The 24,663-nt window shown below is 41.4% G+C and overlaps 1 protein-coding gene across 3 annotated transcripts in view; it reads left to right on the top strand.

Moving 5' to 3' along the window:
* Positions 1-24,663, top strand: part of MAPRE2 (microtubule associated protein RP/EB family member 2) — a 188,512-nt gene that overhangs the window by 48,663 nt on the left and 115,186 nt on the right. For 2 of the 3 annotated variants that reach the window (XM_068993539.1, XM_068993537.1), the window contains exon 1: positions 23,644-23,833. The exons of the other annotated variant lie outside the window; for it this stretch is intronic. In XM_068993539.1, the coding sequence (XP_068849640.1) occupies positions 23,746-23,833 (88 nt within the window). In that variant the 5' untranslated portion in view covers positions 23,644-23,745. Of the gene's footprint in view, positions 1-23,643; positions 23,834-24,663 lie in introns of those variants that run through there. 3 annotated transcript variants of the gene reach the window in all.

Genomic DNA, 24,663 nt, shown 5'->3' with positions numbered 1-24,663 from the left:
CCAGTATTCTTGCCTGGAAAATTCCATGGATAGAGGAGCCTGGTGGATTAGAGTCCACAAGGTCACAAAGAGTCAAGACATGACTGAGCAGACTCCTAGACATTAGGTACTTAATATATGCTTCTTGTGGAGAAGAGCACAGCAACCCACTCCAGTATTCTTGCCTGGAGAATCCCATGGACAGAGGAGCCTTGCAGGTTACAGTCCATAGGGTCACAAGGAGTTGGATATGACTGAAACGACTTAGCATGCATGCATATACTTCTTGAATTCTGTACAGACTATAAAACTGGCTTGGGATCAGGCTGCCCAGTGACTTGCAGATGACAGATTTTCAGCATCTCTTACTTCAAATATCATTCTGCTTAAAATGCATGCACTGACGTGTTTGTCTCTGTTCTCAAGTTAGTCATGTTTGAGTCTTCAAGAAAGCCATTCAAATGAATCACAGATTATCAGGTTGATGTCAGCCATATTAGGGAACATGAACAGTCAAGGTAGTAATAAGCCTCAGAGTTCCTGCCTAAAGGACTTAACCCTAGGACATGAGGATATTTTATTTTCCAATACTTCATACGGCTGCTTTGGGATATGGTGTCAAGCCTTAACTGAACCATGATGTTTCCAAATACTGACGTGTCATTCTGTTATTTCTCAAGGCAATGACTAGGCTATAGAATATCTGCCTGGTAGAGTTTCTCTCATGGGATCTGGTCGCTAATTTTATTTTCGCTCTTAGGGAGAGAGATCTTTCAGATCTGTGTGAGGTAATGCTACTCACGAAACATTACTTTGGCTTCTAAGTTGGACTGAACCATAAGCACATCTTTTTCCAGTGTCTGGCTTAGAAACTTTGCTTGGTCTGTCAAAAAATATGAATTGAGTACTTGGAACATTGTGCAATGATACTGTTGCCTCCATCCAGGCATAACAATTCTACACAGCTTTCTTGAAATAAGAATGTCTAACCACTCTTGTGTCCTGATCAAGAAAACAATCTATAATGAAAATTGCCTAACTCAGGCAGACTATTTTTTTAAGCTGCATCTCATCAACACTTTGATATGTTTACTGTTTAGTGGGGCTTCCCAGGTGGCACTAGTGGTAAAGAATCTACCTCCCAGTGCAGGAGACTTAAGAGATTACTCTGGTATTGTTGCTTAGAGAATCCCGTGGACAGAGGAGCCTGACAGGCTATGGTCCATAGGGTTGCAGAGGCGGACACAACTGAAGCTGCTTAGCATGCATTGTTTAGTAAGATATCAACACATGAAACATCTGCCTTTAAAAGTTTATCCCATTTGAAAGTAAACATGAAAGTGAAAGTCACTCATTCATGTCCAACTCTTTGCAACCCCATGGAATTCTCCAGGCCAGAATACTTGGTGGGTAGCCTTTCCTTTCTCCAGGGGATCTTCGAAACCCAGGGATCAAACCCAGGTCTCCCACATTGTAGGCAGATTCTTTACCAGCTGAGCCACAAGGGAAGCCCAAGAATATTGGAGTGGGTAGCCTATCCTTTCTCCAGTGGATCTTCCTGACCCAGGAATTGAACTGGGATCTCCTGCTTTGCAGGTGGATTCACTTAGGTAAAATTATTTTTGGTTTCAGAATAAATATGGTAGATAAAATTTTGGTTGAAAAAAACTGACATTGTCAGCTCAAAAAACAATCATTTATACAGAACTCAAATGTTTTTAAGTAATGCAGATTTTTGGCCATCTTAGGATGCTCATAAAGACTTCAGAAAGGTGACTTTGAGCCCAACCTACCTTTGTAAAATGTGAGTAGGTAAAAAAGAAGAAAAAGGACATTACAGGCATGAGTCAGAAGATGCAGGAAAACAGAGCATAACCCTGCTCAGTGGGATAGGGGGATGACTGATTCTTGAACATGATAAATGGAGGATTAAGAAGAAAGACAAGCTGAGATCTAACTGCATCCAGTCCCAAATACCAGACTAAGTTATGTAAGCTTGACATTTTAGATAGTAGGAAATATTGAAGACAATGCAAATACTCTGTAGGAAAGTGAGTTTTTAAGTTGTTTCTCCTCTCTCCACATCTTCAACTGAAATATTAAGTAGGCAAAAAAAGTTTGTTTGGGTTTTTCCATACCATCTTACAGAAAAACCCAAACAAATTTTTGGCAAACTGAATAAAATTTTAAAAGAATAAAGGTATGGCCATTCTGGAAACATGAATGAGGACCAGAAATTGATAAACATCTACAAGATGGAAAGAAATATGATTATATTGCTTACTAATTTTTTAATCTAAATAAAAATGAAAAAAGGATAGGTGAAATGATTCACAGAATTATTGTAATCCAAATAAAATAATTCTGAGAATAGAAGAAGACAATGAAAAAATCTAATTACTCTTAGACAGTATGAAAAGTATTGCATCCATTAAACTTCACTACCCTCTTTTCAAAAGAAGAGCAGCTATGGACACAAAGCAGTTAGAAAACATGAGTTCCTACAAACTGAAAGTCAAGAGAAAGACTTCCTGAATGTAGCTAAAGACTATTCCAGAGTATAGAGCCAAACATGAGAAAATAGAAAAGGTAAAAAAAAGTATTGGTGATATGGAAAGATGATCCTAAAGTTCCACCATTATTTAGAAAGAGTCCCTAAAGGAAAAATAAAGACAATGGAGAGGAAAAAAGACATAACAATTCAGATTAGGAGAGGCCACTGACGGTTGAGTAAAATAAAATTCCCAAATCCACACTGGTGAAATTTCAGGATAAAAGAGACTTAGAGCGTCTGAGTTTAGACCTTGAAAATGTCAGACCTTGAGAGGATTACCCACAGAAGAGTGATCGCCTATATGGCATGAACTTTGGTACATGATACTACAGGTTGGGAGACAGTGGACCCATGCATTCAATGTTCAGAGGGGATTGAGTTGGGAACTATGGTTCTGTACTCAGCCCAACTACGAATAAAGTATGAAAACAAATAGACATTTTCTTACTTTAAAACTTCTCTTAGCCTCTCAACAAAACAACTTGAAGATGTAGTCTAGGAAAATAAAAGAGAATAAAATAAAGGATACATTAACAGCCAAAAAACTATGGAACTAATATTGGAAGAGTCCAGTTACAAGAAATATCAAGATACCAGCAGTAATATCAAAGCAATTGGTACAAATTAGATAGTGGATTCCGTGATGAATGTCTTGCAGAAAAAAAAGGTCATTCTATTATATGTATTTAGGCTTAGAATCTGAGTATTTTTTTTTTATCATAAGATGATATATGTTTCTTCTGCCCCACCAAAATAGTTAAAATCTCTAGGAAAAAAAACTGTATAGGTATAGAAATATAGAGATACAGAGAACATATCTACATATTTAACTCATCTGTTAAAAATTCAATTTCACTCTTAAAATGAGGTGTATTTTGGAATAATAGCCTGTAGAAAAAAAAAAGATTCATTTGATCTTGATATTATATTATTATGTGATTACAAGATATAATGACATTTTATTTCTGTATGAAAGGTAATACCACTTGAGTTTGGAGAGAATAAGAAATTGCATAGTCATAAATGCCATTTCCTAGATTTCAAATTTAAAAGCAATCTATAGTCAAAACAAGGAAGCCTTAACTACAGTCACAGAACATAATGCAAATATAAAGGAGAATAATGGTAAGAAAAAGGAGGATAAAGGAGACATAATGGTAAAACTATGCAGATTAAAGGAGGAAAGTTGAGAAGAAACATAAAATGAAGAGTTAATAGGTGACATTCCTTAGAGAGAGTCAAGAAATTTTAAGACTAGGGCTTGAAGTTATAAAGGTAACCACTGGAATAACTACATATTAACAGTAATGGAGAGGAGAAAATTAATGGAAGTATGTTGAATTTCTTTTATAGTAGAAAATAAATACTATGTTGATATAATTGTGACCTTACAGGAATTAAGCATAGTTTTAAAAAAATTAACTGCATATTTAATATTATATATTCTGTAGTCCTCAGATTCTAAGCATGTATATACTACTTTTATAAACTACAATTACCTACATATATATATATATATATATAGAGAGAGAGAGAGAGAGAGAATGGATTGGAAAGAAAGTGCTTTGCCAGGACGACTCCCAGAAGCTATTGCTTTTCTCTACCTCTCAGGTGATATGAATTTGGTGGAAACAAACAAACAAAAAAATCCCAAACAAACAAACAAAAAGTTGAGAAAATCTGAGAAGAATTGATAGGATTTCATGGTTGGGTAGTTATTTGAACAGGACAGGTTTTTAAAAAGGAGTGAAGCAAAGATATATAATATTTTCACACTTCACAAGGTAATATATACTGAAGCTACTGATAAAATGGTACCCAGGATAATATACTTATTTTAAACTTACTGTTACCTTGCTGTTTCTTACCCAGTTGTATGTCTCCAGGCTAGCTGAAAAGTGAAAATGTAGCATTTTATTTGGTGATATTTATAATATGGTGAAATATTTATCATAAGAATATAACTTAAATATTTTTATTTAATCATAAATGTTAAATATACTAAAGAGCCAATATAAGCTGCAGTAATGAATAAATAATAGCATCACTTTTGGGTCAAAACTTTTCTATGGACAACCATGAATTGATGCGTCAGGTGAACTGTGTGTACTGGCTCTATCACATTTCTTTCAGTGATGTGATTTGTGGCAGAAAGAAAGTGCTCACATTTTGTTACATTAGAAGCTCTCAAAGTCCCAGGACTCAGAATATTTCTTGAGTTTTCAACAAGTTTCTAATCCTGCTCTGCTATCATGAACTGGGATTTTAGCATCTGCCTGGGCTTGGTCCTATTTACTAAAGGTTTTGAAATCCTTACTTAACATGAAGCTGGGAAGGACAGAGATCTTTTCAAACCACTTTGTAAATTATGAACTCTCCAGGTCTCTCTCTCTTCATTCACATTCTGACCTCGCCCCTCACTTGTGGAGTATCCACTGCAATTATTTACTGAAAGCTTTTGACTATAATTGCCACTTTTTTTCAGACTGCAGTGGAACAAAGCATTTTATACAAATAGACATACTTCAGTTCTACTGATAACCATGTAACTTGCTTTTCTTTAGCAAATGGAAACAAAAATCTCGAGATTAATGAAATTTACTAAGTTAAGATCTGTGAGGCAGGATCCAAAAGTTCACTTAACCTCCATTTCCCAATTTGGAGAGAAAGACCCTGATGCTGGGAGGGATTGGGGGCAGGAGGAGAAGGGGAAGACAGAGGATGAGATGGCTGGATGGCATCACTGACTCGATGGGCGTGAGTCTGAGTGAACTCCGGGAGTTGGTGATGGACAGGGAGGCCTGGCGTGCTGCGATTCATGGGGTCTCAAACAGTCGGACACGACTGAGCGACTGAACTGAACTGATAATCATGTGCAAAGTCATGCAGAAAATCTGGCTCTTACATTTGCCTGATTGACACTCGAAAGGAATCTGGAAAAGGTCTCTTCAGTAAATTTCGTATCTTTATATTGTTGTTAGCCGCTAAGTCATATCTGACTCTTTTGCAACCCCATGGACTATAGCCTGTCAGGCTCCTCTGTCCATGGGTTTTCTCAGGCAAGAATACTGGAGTGGGTTGCCATTTCCTTCTCCAGGGAATCTTCCCAACCTAGGGGTCCAACCCGCATCTCTTGCATTGCAGGCAGACTCTTTTCCACTGAGTCACCTGGGAAGGCCAAGGTGGTATATTGCTGTATACCACAGGCAATATTATGGACAACAGCCTCACTTATCACTATCAGGTATTGTATTTTTCCAGATAAAATCAGTGTGAAGAAGATCTGAGAGTTTGGACAGCTTCTTTTTGTTTGGGGTTGCAGCTGGGTTTTTTCCCTCCATCTTGTAAATGGCTAAGGTGATGAATTTAAAGGATGGAAGGAAATGATTCTTTGGCTTGGAGGAGGGGAAATGGAGAAAATAAAAGTAATCCAGATTAATAATACATTTTAGAACCACATAATTAGGAGACATTGGAGGTTATTCTTAAAAGCCTTCTGAGTTGAAATCAAGCATCTCGCTTTAACACTAGCAAAGCCATATTTCTTCTCTTGATCTGAGTGTCCTTAATGTAGTATTTGTACAACGCATGACATAAGCATGGATTTGCAGCTGTTTCATAACCGCTGTGAAGTTTACTGGCTCTGCTCTACAACTCTGTGTCCAAACTTCAGGAACTCTCCCCAAGTATTGCAAACGTTGGAGGAGGCCATTTGTGGAAAGATTTACTTCGCCCCAAGTTGAGTGTTTTGCGTGCAGAATATGAGACTGCTATTCAACAGGTTGTGTCCAAATGTAAGTGACCAGCCAGAGAGACTTTTTTTGGACCTGTCATCTAGCCTCAGAATTTATCCTCCAAGGAACTGAAACTGTTCTCACCAGCGGTAGGAAACAGCAACGCTACGATTCTTTATTTCTTCTCAGCAATAATGGCCACATGAATTTTTTAAGCTGATATTTTGATTTGCTGAAAGCCATGATTTGGATGTTAGTGATGTAATCTGAATAGTCAGAGCAGTTGTGAGGGTGAGATGGCGGTAGCTGAATGTTCCTGGCTCTCTCTCCTTGTCTTGGATGGATAGGGACTCTGCAAGGACAGCTCAGATATGGTTACACTGACATCATAATTCATCTGACCAAGCTTCTCTCCTCTTCTGAGCTCCGTGATGAAGCAAGCTGAATTGTTTTAAAGTGGTAGCTTAAAGGTCTCGCAGTCACACTGAACCTAGTCCAATACGATAATCAGATGGAAAAAATCTGTTTCTATAGGAACATTTGTAAAGGATTCACCATCAGAACATTTACATGCTTCTCTGCTAATTTCATGCAGAGGAAGTCTTATTTCTGCTGATACCAGAAGGCAGAACTAGCATTTCCAGTTAAAGTTAACCAGGTTAAATTCCACTCTCACCGTATGTGGTGGTGGACATATTTCCAAGGGTAACAGTCGGAGCCTTTATTACTTATAAAAGTGAAACGTGGAATTTTCATCCCGAAAGCGGTAAGGAGCCACTGAATGTTTTTGAGAAAGAAGGGCGGAAAGATAGATCTCATGGCGATTTTCAGAAGCACTGAGAGGAGCATCAGGGAGCAAGACGACGCCTACAGAGTCTCTCGAGCCAGGCGTGATGTCTGCAGTAGGGTGTCAGGAGTGGGAGAGGAGAGGGAGGGGCACAGGCAATATGTTGTGAAATGAACAGGTAAATGACTCCATCAGAGAGACGGGGCAAGAAGGTGGGCAGATGCTGAGGACTCAGAACTCAGTGTTAGATTTGGGTCCAGTTCCAGCAGAAGATGTGGAAAGAGGGAGCGCAGTAGGGGAGAATCTTCCTGGTTAAACGCACTGTAAATTGTCCAAACCAATGGCACCAATCTAATTTCTGCTTCTGCCCTCTGGAGTAAGTGAGAGAATGCGGCGAGGACTGTAGACACCACACCACAGTTTTACGAGGTACTTCTGGAAACCTGAGGGGAGATTTGATGTTTTTTTGAGTTGCTCTCATGGCAGCTGTCCTCAGGAAAACTACTGGTCAGTACACAGGCCTGTTCTTTTCTGCTGATCTTTCTGTCCCTACCCGCATGGGGTCAGATATGTACTCCCTCCTTCCCCAAAAATATTTGGCAGCTTTGCAGAAATATTGGTGCCACCCCAAACCCTTCAGCAGCATCTGTCCCCTCTTGTCCCTGTGTTGCAGTGAGTCAGGAACCTCTGTGTGGCTTTGTCATCCCTCAAGCCTCCAGGTGTGAAAAAGGACAGTTTGGGAACTTCCCTGGTGGTACAGTGGTTATAACTCCTCATGTCTGATGCAAGAGGCATGTGTCCAATCCCTGATCAGGGAACTAAGATACCACATGCCTTGTTCAGTTCACCTCAGTTCAGTTGCTCAGTCATGTCTGACTCTTTCTCACCCCATGCACCGCAGCATGCCAGGCCTCCCTATCCATCACCAACTGCCAGAGTCTACCCATACCCATGTCCATTGAGTTGGTGATGCCATCCAACCATCTCATCCTCCGTTGTCCCCTTCTCCTCCTGCCTTCAATCTTTCCCAGCATCAGGGTCTTTTCAAATGAGTCAGTTCTTCGTATCAGGTGGCCAAAGTATTGGAGTTTCAGCTTTACCATCACTCCTTTCAATGAACACCCAGGACTGGTCTCCTTTAGGAGGGACTGGTTGGATCTCCTTGCTGTCCAAGGGACTCTCAAGAGTCTTCTCCAACACCACAGTTCAAAAGCATCAATTCTTCGGTGCTCAGCTTTCTTTATAGTCCAACTTTCACATCCATACATGACCACTGGAAAAACCATAGCCTTGACTAGATGGACCTTTGAGGGCAAAGTAATGTCTCTGCTTTTTAATATGCTGTCTAGGTTGGTCATAATTTTCCTTCCAAGGAGTAAGTGTCTTTTAATTTTATGGCTGCAGTCACCATCTGAAGTGATTTTTGAGCCCCAAAAAATAAAGTCAGCCACTGTTTCCACTGTTTCCTCATCTATTTGCCATGAAGTGATGGGACCAGATGCCATGATCTTCGTTTTCTGAATGTTGAGCTTTAAGCCAATTTTTTCACTCTCCTCTTTCACTTTCATCAAGATGCTCTTTAGTGCTTCTTGACTTTCTACCATAAGGTTGGTGTCATCTGCATATCTGAGGTTATTGATATTTCTCCCAGCAATCTTGATTCCAGCTTCTGTTTCTTCCAGCCCAGTGTTTCTCATGATGTACTCTGCATATAAATTAAATAAGCAGGGTGACAATATACAGCCTTGACGTACTCTTTTCCTATTTGGAACCAGTCTGTTGTTCCATGTCCAGTTCTAACTGTTGCTTCCTGACCTGCATACAGGTGTCTCAAGAGGCAGATGAGGTGGTCTGGTATTCCCATCTCTTTCAGAATTTTCCACAGTTTATTGTGATCCACACAGTCAAAGGCTTTGGCATAGTCAATAAAGCAGAAATAGATGTTTATCCGAAACTCTCATGCCTTGTGGTGTAGCCAAAAAAAAAAATTTTTTTTTAAGGAAAAGGACAATTTCTCTCTATTTGTAAATTCCCAACCTGGCTCGGGGTATGGCTAGGGAAAGGAGAGAGGACTGGATTTCTCTTAGGGATGCTCACCAGCCTCCACCTCGGATGGTTCCAACTAGTCACAGGGTCTGATGGCTGATGGCATGAACTTTAGGCTCTGAGTTATTCAAGGGTCTTGAAATTTTGATTGTTGAAAATCAGACTTTTGAGGTTCATGAACTTCTTCAGTTTGTGTTATCCTGTCTGCCATAGGATTAGAAGTCTATTTTGAAAGTGAATACTTGAGCCCTGATTCTTTTCTTCCATAGAATTTCTGCTGTAACAACCCCATGCTGAAGAAACGGGGGGTAAGAAAACGAAGCAGGGTCTGTGTGGCCAGATGCCTTTTCCAAAGCTGGCTGCCACACTATAGCCACGTGTTTCCCTACATTTCTCCTGTTGAGTATATCAGTGAAGTCAACATCCCTTCCTCTTGAATCTTGATTGATTTAACTGGTTGCATTGACCAGAGAAGTATGACCAAGTTATGATCTGTGACAAGGCTAAAAGCTGCCATCACCTTCTGCCTTTCCACCGTGTTGTGAGGGAGCCCAGCCTACATGAAGAGTCTGTGTGGGTATTCAGCCAGAGCTCCAAAAGAAAGCTCCAGGTGAGGTCCCAACTGAAACATCAGCTTCCAATTTTGAGACCGAGAAAGTATTAAGATGACTTCAGTAGTCAGCCACTTCTAATTACAGCTGTATGAGAGAGACTGAAAACCACCTAGCTGAGCCCAGTCCACCTCCAGAATAACAGGAGATAATAAAATGACTGCTGTTGTTTTAACCCACCGAGTTTTGGGGTGACTGCTTATGCAGAAATAGAGAATCAACAGGATGGTGTTTTCTGTTACTTTGTAACAGACTACCCACAAACTTCATTAACTTAACCATTCTTGTTACAGCTCATGGTTTTATGAATCAGGAATTAATGAAGGTCTTGGGTGGGCAGCTTATCTCTGGTCCGCATAGTGGATCACGCTGAGCTGTGGTGGCTGGATCTGAAGGAGGCATGGGACTCTGCAGATTCTCTGTCACTCCCCTCCCTCTTCCCTTCTCCTCCCCACAGTCTCCTCGTCTGGGGCCTCTCCACAGGGCTTGTCCTTCCCACAGCATGGTAGTCCCAGGGTGGCCGAACTTCCTGTCTGGCTTCCAAGAGACCAAGACAGCAGCTGCCTGTCATTATAAAGTCTAGACTATGAACTGGTTGGCATAATTTTTACCAAAATCTACTGCTCAAAGCCACAGGGTCTGTCCAGATTCAAGGGGAAAAGAAATAGAACCAACCTGTGGAGGGGAAGAGTGTCAAAACTTATGGTCCCAGTGGACAAAGTGGGAACCTTCAGAGCTTTTTATCTCAAAATATTGCTTTGCAAATCTTCGTACCCCAATTTATAGATGAAGAAACTGAGGCTGGGAAAAGTGATTGTTCAAGGCTACTCAACTTGTAACTGGATCAACCTGATCTGATTTCAAATCCAAGTCTATATTAATCCAAACCATGACCACTTTTCACTTCTGTGCAAAATCTAGTAAATGTACAATTTATGCTACACTTTATTTTAAAATTGATATAGTTGACATAACATACTAGTTTCGAGTGTACAACATAGCAGTTCAATATTTGTACATATTATGACATGATTTAGTTAGCATTCATCACCACACAGTTGCAAATTTTTTGTGTGATGAGAACTTTTAAGATCTACTCTCTTAGCAACTTTCAAATATACAATGCAGTATTATTACCTATGTGCATCATCAATACACATAAAATAAGTCCTATATTACATCCCCAGGACTTATTTATTTTGCAACTGAAAGTTTGTGCCTTTTGACACCCTACACCCATTTTACAGACCCCCCTTACCCCCCACCTCTGGAAACCACTAATCTGTTCTTTGTGTCTATGAGTTTGGATTTATGGTTATTACTTTTTGATTCCATAGATAATTGAGATTAAATGGCATTTGTCTTTCTCTGTCTGACTTATTTCACTTAGCATAATGCCCACAAGGTCTATCCATGTTGTAGATGGTAAAGTTTCCTCCTCCTTTGTGGCTGATGTGTGTGTGTGTGTACCAGTTTTCTTTATCCATTCATCTGTTGATGAATACTTAGGTTACTTCCATATTTTGGCAACTGTAAATAATGCTGCAGTAAACATGGAGTTGCACATATCTTTTTGGGTTAGTTTTTTTGTTTCCTTCAGATAAATACCCAGAGTGTAATTGCTAGATCACATGGTGGTTCTGGGGCTTTCCCAGTGGTTCAGCAGTAAAGAATCTGTCTGTGAGGCAGGAGCGGAAAGAGATGTGGGTTCTATCCCTGCTTCAGGAAGATCCCCTGGAGGAGGGCATGGCAAACCACTCCAGTATTCTTACCTGGAGAACCCCATGGACAGAGGATTTCAGTGGGCTATGGTTGAAAGGGTCACAAAGAGGAGGACACAACTGAAGCAACTTAGCATGCACGAAACGTGGTGGTTCTATTTTGAATTTTTTGAGGAAACTCCATACTGTCTGTAATAGTGGCTGCACCAATTCTACTTTTCCCGCAATAGTGCGCATGGGTTCCCGTTTCTCTAAATTCTCACCAACACTTTCTTATTTTTATGATAGCCATTCTAGCAAGAGTGAGGTGATATCTTATTGTGGTTTTGATTTGCACTCCCTAATGATTCGTGATGTTAAGCATTGTGTCGTGAACCTCTTGGCCATCTGTATGTCTTCTTTGGAAAAGTCTTTTCAGATTCTCTGCCCATGTTTTAAACCCATATTGCTTGTTTTTTTCCCTCTTGAGTTGTGTGAGTTCTGTATACGTTTTGGTTATTGATCTATAAGTATTTTCTCCCATTCGGTAGGTTGCCTTTCCATTTTGTTGATGGTTTCGTCTCCTGTGCAGAAGTCTTTTAGGTTGATGCAGTCTCGCTTACTTGTACTTTTGTTGCCATTGTTTTTGGAGTCAAATTCAAAAAATCACCACCAAGAATAATGTCACGGAGCTTACTGCCTACGTTTTCTTCTAAGAGTTTTATAGTTTCAGGCCTTAGGTTCAAGTCTTTAATCCATTTTCATGGATTAATTTTAATATAATTTAAATTAAATTTTAATTTAATATAATTTTAATTTATAGCATAAGATAATGATGTAGTTCCATTCTCTTGCATGTAGCTACTCAGTTTCCCCAAGACTGTGCATTGAAGAGAGTCTGTCTTTCCCTTTTGTGTATTTTTGGCTCCTTTGTGTAAGTTAATTGACTGTATATGTATGTGTTTATTTCTGGGCTGTATGTTCTCTTCCACTGATCTGTGAATCTATTTTTATGCCAATAACTGTACTGTCTTGATTACTATTTGTGCTTGTTGTTCAGGCTCTGTCTGACTCTTGCAACCGCATGGACTGTAGCATGCCATGATTGCTATAGCTTTGGGATATTATTTGAAATTGGGAAGCAGGCCTCCAGCTTTGTTCTTCTTTCTCAAGATTGCTTTGGTTATTTTGGATCTTTTGTGGTTTCATACAAATTTTAGGATTGTTTCTTTCTGTGAAAAATGTCACTGGAATTTTGACAGGGATTGCATTGCATCTGCAGATTGCTTTGGGTAGTATGGACATTTTAATAATATTCTTCCAATCCATGCACCTGGAATATCTTTACATTTACTTGTGTATTCTTTAATTTTTTCCATTTCTTTTATCATACTTTTCGATGTACATATCTTTCACTTCCTTGACTAAATGTATTCCTTTATTTATTATTTTTGATGCAATCATAGTAGGCTTGTATTTTTAACCGTTTGTTATTAATGTATAGAAATGCAACAGGCTTTTGTATATTGATTTTGCATCCTGCAACTTTACTGAATTTATTAGTTCTAACAGTCTTTTGGTGGAGTCAAGTATCATGCCATCATGCAGATAACAATATCATGCTATCTGCAAACAGTGACAATTTTACTTCTTCCCTTCTGATTTGGATGCCTGTTATTTTTATTGCCTAACAATATACTGTATTAATTCTCAAGTGCTCTCTTCAGTAAGAAAGATACCATCTCTTAACTCCTCCTCAAACACATACACATTGCAGCTCTAATTTTTTTTATTTTTTATTTTTTTTTTTTTTTAATTTTAAAATCTTTAATTCTTACATGTGTTCCCAAACATGAGCCCTCCTCCCACCTCCCTCCCCATAACATCTCTGTGGGTCATCCCCATGCACCAGCCCCAAGTCTAATTTTTTTTAAATCCTAGAGTTCTATTCAGTGACCTGGCTTGGGTCACAGACCTAACTCTGAACCAATCTTTAGGTCCAGGAGGATGGAATATTATAATTGGCAAGCTCTACTAGAATCACAAGGTTTGAAGGAGTAGTTCCCAGAAGAAGGAGGGGAAGACAGAAATAATAAAAATGCACTAGACGTGCTTTTTGCACGGCATACCATTATGTCTCATTCACATTGATTCCATTGCCGCCTCTTTGAAGGCTGATACTATCCTCACTGAAGAGACTGGAGATGCAGCTTTGGGGGAGTGTGTGAAAAGTAGGCTATGTGAGCAATTAATCGCAAGAATCGATCTAGCTCTCTCAGCTGACTGTTAACTCATTGTGGCTCCCAGCATGTTAAGAGTAGGACCCATTTGGATTTGCTAAGCGTCTGGGTCCTTCACATAGAATTAAATAGACTCTACTTGAAGGTGATCCTTTATGCTTTCATGTACTATCTTCTGTCGCTGGACCCCTCATGCTCACATCCAATAGTGAGCGTGAATTGAGGATATGAAGATACTTGGCATTATGCGCTCTGGAGTAAACAGAACATAAGTGCTAATTAAAACATTTCTGATGGAAACTTAAATCTTTTTTTCATGATTTCCAGTTGCATTCTCTCTCTCTCTTTTAATGAAGCAAGCTTCTTTAATTTTCTTTTTAAAAATTTTACTTGGATGAGGTCAGAAATGGAATTTCTCTTCCATTACTCACACTGCTTCCCAGCTGTTGGCCTCATGTTCCCTTGACACACTGTTGAGGAGCCACCCGTAAGCCATGGTTCCGCCCCCATGTGCACCCGCCTTGACGGAGAAGCCCCAGACTCAGGAAGACCCTCCCTCCCCATGCCCCTGTCATTGGTGGCCTGGGTCCCGAGTGGCTGTGAAACTCTGGAGGCCAAGGGTTTGAACTCCTGTCTTCCCATCCTTCCAGCTTGGCTTCGTATTTATATTAAGGAGTCTCTTTATTCTGTTGCTGCTTGTTAATATCAAAGTCAGAAATGAAGCCCTGTGGGTCCATTGACTTTTGAGAGCCCTAAGCAAATCATCTCTTGAAAGCTCGCGAGCCTTCTGAAAGACAATTTACTTGCTAAATGATACTTGGCATCTCTGCCTTTCCTTTGCCACTCAACTGAGCCCGAGAAGATTTTTATCCTTTTTCAGTTGTGCTGCCCAGTCAGTTCAACAAGATGTGTTTTGTTCAAACGTGGAAATAAAATAGGGGAAGGAAGTAAAGGAATTGCATGAACTTGAGCATGGACACATTTCAGCGAGAACATTCAAACAGGCTTGTCTAGAGCTGGACCGTTGAATTATCACAGTCTTAGCCTAGTGAAAATGAAAACAGATTTTAGCTTTGGAAACAAAAGGAAAAAATGCCTATGGTCTCCTCTCCCATCCAAAGATATGAGAGAAGTGTATATTGATAGCTGAGGCTTATTCAGATAAAAAAAGTTAGTTGCTATAAAAAAGGGGAAGAAAATTCATTTCCCGTATTAATCACACACACTGTTAACCCCTAATCTTCGGGTCTCTCTCCCTCCCCTTCCCTCTTCCTTTTCCTTAACCATAATTTACAACTGCTGTCCTTCCGCGTGTCTCATCCCATGAATACTGCTCTCCAGTCCTGTCTCTCATCCTGCCCCCACCGCCCGCGCTGATTTTTCTGCCTCTGCACTTTTCCACCATTACCTCCTTGCTCCCTAGACTGAACTGCCTTCAGCGCAACTATCTACCTTCTCTTGCTTCTACGTCCTTCTGCTGCCTCATCCCTAGATTCTGCATTTTTGCACCCAGATTTTATCAAACCCTAGTGGAAGGCAGCCTGAGTTCGTGAATAAGAATGCTGGCTTGGACACCTGGCAGGTGGGTCCACGTCCAGCTTTGCCACTTCCTAGCTGATGATCTGGATAAGTTATTTAACTGGCTGCCTCCTCTGACAAACGAGATGTTAAATTACCCCTTCTTCATAAGTTTCTGTGAGGATTAAAACACCCACCCAATTAAACCATAGCACTTGGTCCTTAAAAAGTACCCGATAAACATTAGATATTACTGTTTTTGTTGTGATTGTTGTTGGAGAGAATTCCAGATCTGTGTCAATAGACATTGTGAACTTTACTACTAAGTAATGGCTTCTAACTTTGGTTTTTAAGCCAAAGTCTTCACAATGGCTGTTCAAAGCTCTGTACATTCTGGTCCCTCTGTGATCTTTCTGACCTCATCTCCTACAGCTACCCTCCCACCCCACAAAATGCACTCAAGTATAAGATTCACGAGGGCAGAGAATTTTGCTAACTTTTGTTAATTTCTGTCTCTCAAGCACCTGTCGTTCCTAGCGCATAGTAGGTTCTCAGTAAATGTGTTAACTGACTGTTTGAGCCCCAATACCAATATCACTACCTTGGTGAAGCTTGCCCTGTCTCTTTAGGCAAGGTTGCTTTCTTTTCTATATTCTGGTGATACTTAATACATTCTTCAATTATAACATTTCTCACATTGTATTTTTATAGAAAACATATTTAAAGCTCGTAAATTTAACCAGATGGTATAATTCAAAAGCACATTTTTACTTAATAGACTGAAACCTCACATTGCACAGATTTGATTGATTGATTACAGAAATCATAATGTTCTGCAAGTTTGTAAATTGAGTTCCCATCATGTTCTATGAGTTATTCCATAAAAATTAAGTCCAACCTTGAGAAAACCCAAGGAAAAGCAAATTAGAAAGCAATTCCACCACATAGAGAAATCTTCTCTTAAGCAGCAGCACCTTCTGTGTTTTGACATTACAGAAACCTCACTATTTTACTAGCAAAGAGGAAAGAGACTTGTAAAATTCTGCCTTAAGAGCATATCGGCATAGCTATCAGTGTGGCTGATAAATAATCTGCAAAGACACGTAACTTCCAAAGTCAGTCCTGGAGGAGCCCACCTGTTCAGGTTTGTTTTGAAGGAGGACTTTCTTCATCTGGGGGAAAAACAGTTACCAAATTTTCTTAAATAAAATGCTATGACTAAAAGTCAGAAGGCATAGGCATATTATAGAATTCTCATCAGATTTAAAGGAAGAATGAATAAAATCTTCCATGCTTCAAGGTTAAAGTAACAAGCAAGAACCACTCTCAAGTACACCTCTATGCCACCAGTGTAATTTCAGAGCCAGCACCACTGGCTAGCCAATCATGTATTTACTCACTGCTGTCATTTGGGTGTGGAATATATTTTAAGTTACCGATTGATAACCTGTCCTTACCATTCCCTACTGGAAAATCCCAAGACATACACATAGGAGAAATTACTTGTCCCAGGGCAGCAGTGACTGCTAAGTGGAATCTTCTGTCTGTATTCAGGGGTGATAACAATCTAAGGAAGCCCCCCCATCGAAGGTGGTGTGACAGCTGTGAATGCCTTTGACAGCAGTGATTATCAGCTTCAGTGAACACATTTTAACTTAGAAAAGGCATTTGTGATGAGTAGGTACTGTGGGGATGGGATTGGGATTCCTGGTTAATGATTTCATATCTTCTCTCCTGTTGGATTTCTCAAAACCAAGGCAATGCAAAGTCCCTGTTTTAGATGAATCTCACATGTTGGAGAAGTAGAGAGACAATGATTTCTGCCAAGATGCAATTATCGGGGCTTGCTGGCCTAACTCTCAAGAGAAATGGGGCTGTGCTATAACCCAGGAGCTCGGAAAATTAAAATCTGGGTCAGTGCCCAGCTCCATCTTCCTTGATTGGGCCTGTGGACTGGGACAGCGGCTGGTTTCCTTTTTTGCTCATTGCTCTGTGTCTGCTGGGTCTGCCTTAGTAATCCTGCTCTCCAAACATGCATCTGAAATATTTGTTTGCCTTTTGGAGGGGAGGGTGGGTCGAGGCAGGATCGGTTCATCTGGTGCCTAACAAGCGCTCATTAAGGAACACATCGGCCCCTCTAATATTGATGAGAGCTTTTTAGTGCAAATACTTGCTGATGCTAGTTAGTTGCTGATATTATGATCCTTAATGTAACATCACCTCATTATCGATCTTGCTAACAATGAAGGTTTCTCTACTTGTTGAAGATTTCTTTATTTTCTTCACTCATCTTTGATGGGTCTGATTTGAAATTCAACCTCTTAAAAAAATTACCTTTGAGAACACCTTATCAGATGCAGTCAACACTTCTCTGCCCTTATCTGATTCAAACTTCCTGTGATGTTTGGCCCTAGAGTCACCTCCTTCCTCTCTGATACCCACTTCTCCCCTGGGCTCAGTGAAACCACTCCCTCTTAGGATTGGCTCCATCAGGCCAAACCCTTTCCCATCTCTTTGCAGGCTGCTTCTTCACCACTCAGCTTTACAAAGTGCCATCCGAGGCCTTGTCTCTCTCCCTGAGTGAAGGGCATCCACATCTTCAGCTTCAGCGATCACCGATAAGATCATTTCCTGCAGATCATCTGTATCTCCAAGTCGAACATGTACATCAAAGACCCACATGTTCCCTTATTCAAGAATATGTAGTGTACCCTGAGGAAACCAGGGTTGAAAAAGACACATGTATCCCATTGTTCATTGTAGCACTATTTACAATAGCTAGAACATGGAAGCAACCTAGATGCCCATCGACAGATGAATCGATAAAGAAGCTGTGGTACATATACACAATGGAATATTACTCAGCCATAAAAAGGAACACATTTGAGTCAGTTCTGATAGGTGGATGAACCTAGAACCTATTATACAGAGTGAAGTGAGTCAGAAAGAGGAAGATAAATATTGTATTATAATGCACATATATGGAATCTAGAAAAATGGTTCTTAAGAAATTATTTACAGGGCAGCAATGGAGAAACAGACATAGAGAATAGACTTACGGACATGGGGAAAGGGGAAGAGAGGGTAAGATGTATTGAAAGAGTAACATGGAAACTTCCATTACCATATGTAAAATAGATAGCCAATGGGCATTTGCTGTATGGCTAAGGAAACTCAAACAGGGGCTCTGTATCAGCCTACAGGGGTGGGATGGGGAGGGAGACGAGAAGGAGGTTCAAAAGGGAGGGGATATATGTATACCTATGGCTGATTCATGTTGAGGTGTGACAGAAAACAACAAAATTCTGTAATGCAATTATCCTTCAATAAGAAAATAAATTAAAAAAAGAATACATAGTGAACACCTGCTGTGTGTGAAGCCAGGTGACTCCTCATTGTCACCACTCAGATGTCCTGTTGGCACTTCTCTAGGTCCAAAACACACTAGGAGACTCTTTCTTCCAGAGGACAGTTCAATCTGTTATTTCCCATCTTGGTGAATGGTAACCATTATCCACTTGGTCACCTAAGCCATAAGCTTAGGATTCACTTGAAAAATCTTTCTCCTTCACAGCCCATTCTTGATGCTCATCAACATCCATGCCCACAATCAGTTAGTCCGGCAAATCATGGCAGTTATTCCCTCTGAATATCTCAAATCTGGGCTTGCTTCTGCAGCCCCTTGGCTCCTAAGTTTAGGCCTTGGTCACTGTTTGATGCATTTTAATCTCCAACGTGTCTTCTGTGCTACTGTAACGTCAGACTTTCTTGATATGCAAATGTCACCATGAAGTTCCTTCCTCAAGCACTTCATGGTTCCAAAACATCTTCAAAGTGAAGGTCAAGCCTCTTAGCTTGGCCACAGCCCCTCCTGCGTCCTACCCCAGCCCCTGCCGCTGTAAACTCTGTTCTCCATCCCCACTAAACAACTTGCTGTCTCCCTGGGACATCACACCCTTTCCTACCTGTGAATCTAAGCATATCTGCTTGAGGAGCCCTTAGTCCCCCCGTCTACACTGCCAGTCCTTTTTTAATTTTTAAAAATTAAAAAAGAAGGGTTTTTTTTGGCTGTGCTGGGTCTTCATTGCAGTGCATGGGCTGTTCTTGTGGCTCATGGGTTTAGTTGCCCCTAGGCATGTGGGATCTTAGTTCCTTGACCAGGGATTGAACCTGCATCCCCCGCATTGGAAGGTGGATTCTTAACCACTGGACCACCAGGGAAATCCTGCCATTCCTGTTTTAAATGACAGTACAGCCTAGTGGAGAAGCATGTCAACTTTGGGGCCAAGATATCCTGGATAAGTTGCATTTACTATTTGAGCCTCAACTTCATCTCTAGGGTTACTGTGAGAATCAAATCAGATGTTTGCTGAATAAATGAATTATGTATTCATGTAGTGGCTACTGCATGCTAGGCCTTATTCTAAGCATTGAAGATATAGTAGTGAACAAAACAGTTGAAGAACCCTCCCTAAGGGATCTTATATTCTGTTTTGGAGAAAGAAATGGCAACCCACTCCAGTATTCTTGCCTGGGAAATCCCATGGACAGAGGAGTCTGGCAGGCTACAGTCCTTGGGGTTGCAAAGAGTTGGACACAACTGAGTACATATACATATTCTGTCTAGCACAGAGAAAGTGAACAAAAAAGGTCATAATTATTACTCATCCAAGGCTTAGGCAATAGCTCCTTGGGGAAACTTTTCAGGCCTATTTCAGTTTCCATTCTGAATGGAATGGAATTCCATTCCCTCATCTTCTGTGGCCCTTTATCAGCCTGTCGGATACCATTATCAGGGCATCATGTTGTATCACAATTGCAAATATTTTTATCTTGCTCACCCACAACTCTCAGTTCCCTGAGTACAGAGCCTAGGACTTTTCTTTTTGTTTTACCAGCTTCCAGTATGCAAGAAATCCAGTTATAAGTGTTAAGTGAATGAACATTTTAGAGTATGCTTAACTTATTGGTTAAAAATAGCATCTACCCCTAAAAAGCATTTGTTACAGGCCCAACACTGTGTCAGTTGCTTCAGATATAATGTATTATGTAATTTAACCTTCACAGCAACACTGTGAAACCAGTATTATTACACCTACTTCACAGATGAGGAAACTAAATCTTAGAGATGCAAAGTAACTTGCTAGTGTCAAATAACCAGGCTGGGGACCCAGGTCTGTCAGAGCCCCAACTTCAATCCACAGGGCTTGGTAAGAGGAGCCATTTCTCCATGGGGTAGCTGGAGATTTAGGTCAGCACATACTTTATTTTTGGTATACCTGTGTACCTAAGATAAAACCTCAACCACAGTCAGATGTACACAGACATTTTAGTTTACTTTTTTCTATAATCTGTATGACTCTCTTTTCCCTGCTAAGGGAGACGGGAGACGAAAGGTTTTACTTAAAATTGCCAGTTCACTTTCCTGCAATGGAGAAGGAAATGGCAACCCACTCCAGTGTTCTTGCTTAGAGAATCCCAGGGACGGGGGAGCCTGGTGGGCTGCCATCTATGGGGTCACACAGAGTCAGACACAACTGAAGTGACTTAGCAGCAGCAGCCAGTTCACAGTATAGCCTCTTCTGATTCAGGCCATCTTTGGAGCACTCCATCTCTTGGGTGGATATTCAGTCTTTTAGATGTCCTCCTCTTCCCTAGGTCCTACCTCACCAAACCAAACCACTGATTTTTCTAGTGTGATGAGGCTGCAGCTTGATTGGGAAGGAAGGTGTTGGGGAGACACTCTTTAAAAGCCATCTCTTCCCAGAGTCCCAAATGGGACATTTGTCTCTTTAGGCGCAAGAAAGTCCCTTAGGCTGAGAACAAACCCGAAAGCACTCCAACGGCTCCCTTCAGGGAGCTGAAAATGGGAGATACTGCTTTTTCTCACTTTCACCTGCTTCTTTTCAGCCTTGGGGTGGGGGTACTCTCCCCTCCCTCTTCCTGCCGAGTCTGTGCTTCCCCTGTATCCTAGCATTCTCCCTCCCAAAGTGGAATGTGCCCTCCCCTTCTTCCTGGGGCTAAACAAGAGAATGGCTGCCAGGTAACCTGATTTATGGGGAGGGGAATGAAAACACATCTGTTCAATATTTTCAAATTATTACCCCTGTTACCCCTGCGTCTTGGAGGGTAATCACAAATCTCTGGGGCCGCTCTGGGGCCCTTTATAGTGCTGTGGTTCAGAGCTGCCCCGTGGAAGATTTACAAGGGTTCTTAGGTACCTCCTCCACCTGCCTCACTCCTCCTCCCCGTTCAGCCCATCCCCCCAAATTCCTGGTCATAGTCCTCTCCTTCAAAAACAGCCTCGGAACAGTGGGAGAGTTCTCTCCATGAAATTACCTGGTGGAATGAGTTATAATACATTCAAATTCTGACAAACATAGTCCCTATGATCATACCAGTTATGTGACCTGTTACTCAAACATGGGATCATAGAAAAGTAAGCTATCCTCTAGAGCCCCAAGTGAGAGGGCTGAAAACATTAAATATTTGATTTGTAGACTCTGCCTTTTAACTTCAGACTGTCCCCAAAGAAAGGGGAAGCTTTTGCAAGGGGGAATTAATTAGTAGGGAAATTGACAGCTGTGGGTCAAGTAACAGAAATAGTAGGAGGAAGTGTTTGTCTTTGTAGCAGTAACTACACTCTCATGCCCTTTTAGTTCACTGTGCAATGTGAGGCTTGCTGTGTATCTCTTGTACTTAGATATTTATCTGATGTACCTTGTTAAGACTTAGGTCAGAACTGGATCCTTCTTATATATTAAAAAAATACTCATGTAAGCTGAGATATGGATGAAGGAATCAGCTTATACACTGTGAATTCACTGGATAAATTAGAAAATAGAATTATTAAAATATAGTTCAAAAGGAGACTATAAAATAGGAAAAAATGCCCCCCTTATTTGAGATTATCCTTACCATCTGTGTTGTAAACCATTTGATTCTAATTCTAGAAGCTTGATGCCAGAAATAACTTATTACCAGGGAAATATGCTAGAGAATTGTCAGGAATGACAGCGTTTTTACTTGTTTTAATATCTGTATCACAAAATAATAAAGCTGGTAAGCTGTACAATGATGTGAAGGCATGAGCCTGCTTTCTGCTACATATATTTATTTTGACTTTTACTCACCCCAGGAAATGTCAAAGACCACTTCTGATAAGCAGAGAACCACTTCTGATAAGAGTTGAAGGCAAACTCTTCTTTCTCTCTGAAGGAAAGCACTAGACACATCTGGAATCTGTTCAGAATTTATAATCTAATCCATAGGCTTTGCACCGTACTAGCAATTCTATTCACAGTTGTCCTTTCACTGTTGAGAGAGTATATAAGGTACTTGATTCTTACCTTGATCTATAACATTTATGAGTTCACATTAAACACACATCACCACTGTCCAATCACATTGAGAAAAAGCATGTCATCTTGAAGTTCCAGCTCACTGCTTCCTGACTGTGTGACCTTGAGCACCGCACCAGTTACATCATCTCACTAGTATACTCATCTCTAAATTAGGGATGGTAATAACAATAGGACCTGTCTCATAGTCAATGTATTTGAAAGATGCATAGCAATAATGCAGAGCAGCTTGATGTTGAGAGTTTCCATCCAAATACTAAATTGGATGTTCACTTGTTTAATTCAAAGAAAATATATGACAAGGATTTAATTATCTGTATCAGGAGGCAGTGTAAGAATTTGAATTGAGAGGTCTTGGGTAACCATGATGTTCTAAAATGGTGGGTCTTTAAAAAAAAAAAGCTCCCTTTGGGGATTCTTTTGTGCAGAAAATCTTCATTTGCAATTCTTGATTTTCTCATTATTAATGCAGAGGTATATTGATTAGAAGGAAATGGAGCTTCCTATTCGTTTTTCAAGTTTGGGGTTGCTTTGGGGGAGGTGGCTGCTGCTGTTTGGAGAATGGGGGAGGAACCTGGAAATTTTAACCCCTTAGTTTGATAAATTTTCTTGAAGCAGGCTACCAGGTCGTCTTATGTATTTCTGAAACCAGACCGAGTTTAATTTTCATGGAACAAGAACTTGGTATGGAAGGAGTTAAAGGGTCTCCCACACCCCTCTGCCTGAATCGTTCTTTTGTGTACACAGCTGCAGTGAGAGCTCTGGCTGGAAAGGAAATGGTTAGAGGAAGAGCTGGTTTTCAGACCCAGGCGAGTCAGTGAGGGGGGCCAGGGGTGGCCTGGGGTTTTACATGCCAGATGTAGGCCGGCCCGGGTGCCTGCCTGGAGCCGCCGTCGTGGTCGCGCAGCGGCCCAGCGCGATTCCAGGCGAGGTGATGAGTTAGCGGGTTGCTATGGGGACAGGCCGGGCCACGTGACCAGGGTGCTGCTGCCGGCGCTTTGACGTCAGCAGCCGGGAGGGCGGGCCGCGAGAGGGCGGGGCGGGAGCCGAGCACGGAGCGGCGAGCGGCGAGCAGGCGGCAGGCGCGGTCTGCGCGAGGAGCGGGCGAGCGGGAAGGCGAGACACAGCCACCTTCCTACCCAGGCAGCCCACAGCGGTTTGTTCCCATCCTCGGGTGTGCGCCAATGCCTGGGCCGACCCAAACCCTGTCCCCAAATGGCGAGAACAACAACGACATCATCCAGGATAACGGGACCATCATTCCTTTCCGGAAGCACACAGTGCGCGGCGAGCGTTCCTACAGGTAATGGGGCTGGCCGGGGAGCGGCGGCGGACGGGCGGGCGCGCGGAAACCCGCCCGTTATATAATGGAGCAGAGGCTGCCCCCGGCCCCGGCTGCAGACGGCCGTTTGTAAAGGCGGTTGTGGTTATTTGCTGTCTGTTTCCATGTGTCATGTTGGGTGTGCACGGAGGCTGCCCGATTGCAGATGGAAAGCATTTTGTGAATAGGTTTGCTGCCTGCAAGGGGTCTCCCTCCATCTCTTTGCTTCCACGTTGATTTCAAAATGCAAGCAAAATTTCCCCTCCTCTGCAAAGGGAGACAAGCCGGAGCACTTCCTTTTTAGATTTTAAAGGAACCATGAGGTAGGCTATGCCTAAAGACCAGGAGGAGGGCGAGGAAAAGGTTTGCGCTTGCCCTGGTGTGTGTGTGTGTGCGTGTGTGTGTGTGCAGGAAAGATGGAATCCTCTAGATTAAGCTGCAGTCTGTGATGTTGAACCGCCAGATTGATGGAGCTTTGTAAGAATTCTGCTCGCTGATTGGTGCAAGGATTGACAGCAGAGGTCACGGTGTCAGACATTCACCAAAATTTTCTCCATAGAACCCAAGGTTTATTAGAAAGAGACTGGACTGCAATGGACCTGAAAGGAACTAGGTGTCCTTATGCATTTTCTTAGGAGTTTATGGCCTCCGCATGGGTGGGGGAGCCCGCCCTTCTTATTTACAGTAGGAAGGTAATTCCTGGTATTTTGCTGAGGTCTGATGTGGGGATGAGACTGATCTTGGTCATTGTATCGTGAGCTTTTTGATTAATGAGTCGGCCTGTACGGTTGGCATCCTTTTTATATTAGCAT

Source organism: Capricornis sumatraensis, chromosome 21 (genome assembly GCF_032405125.1).
Source record: "Capricornis sumatraensis isolate serow.1 chromosome 21, serow.2, whole genome shotgun sequence".
Classification (NCBI taxonomy): domain Eukaryota; kingdom Metazoa; phylum Chordata; class Mammalia; order Artiodactyla; family Bovidae; genus Capricornis; species Capricornis sumatraensis.
The sequence above is the reverse complement of the archived record's forward strand: the minus strand, read 5'-3'. Positions and strand labels throughout refer to the sequence as shown.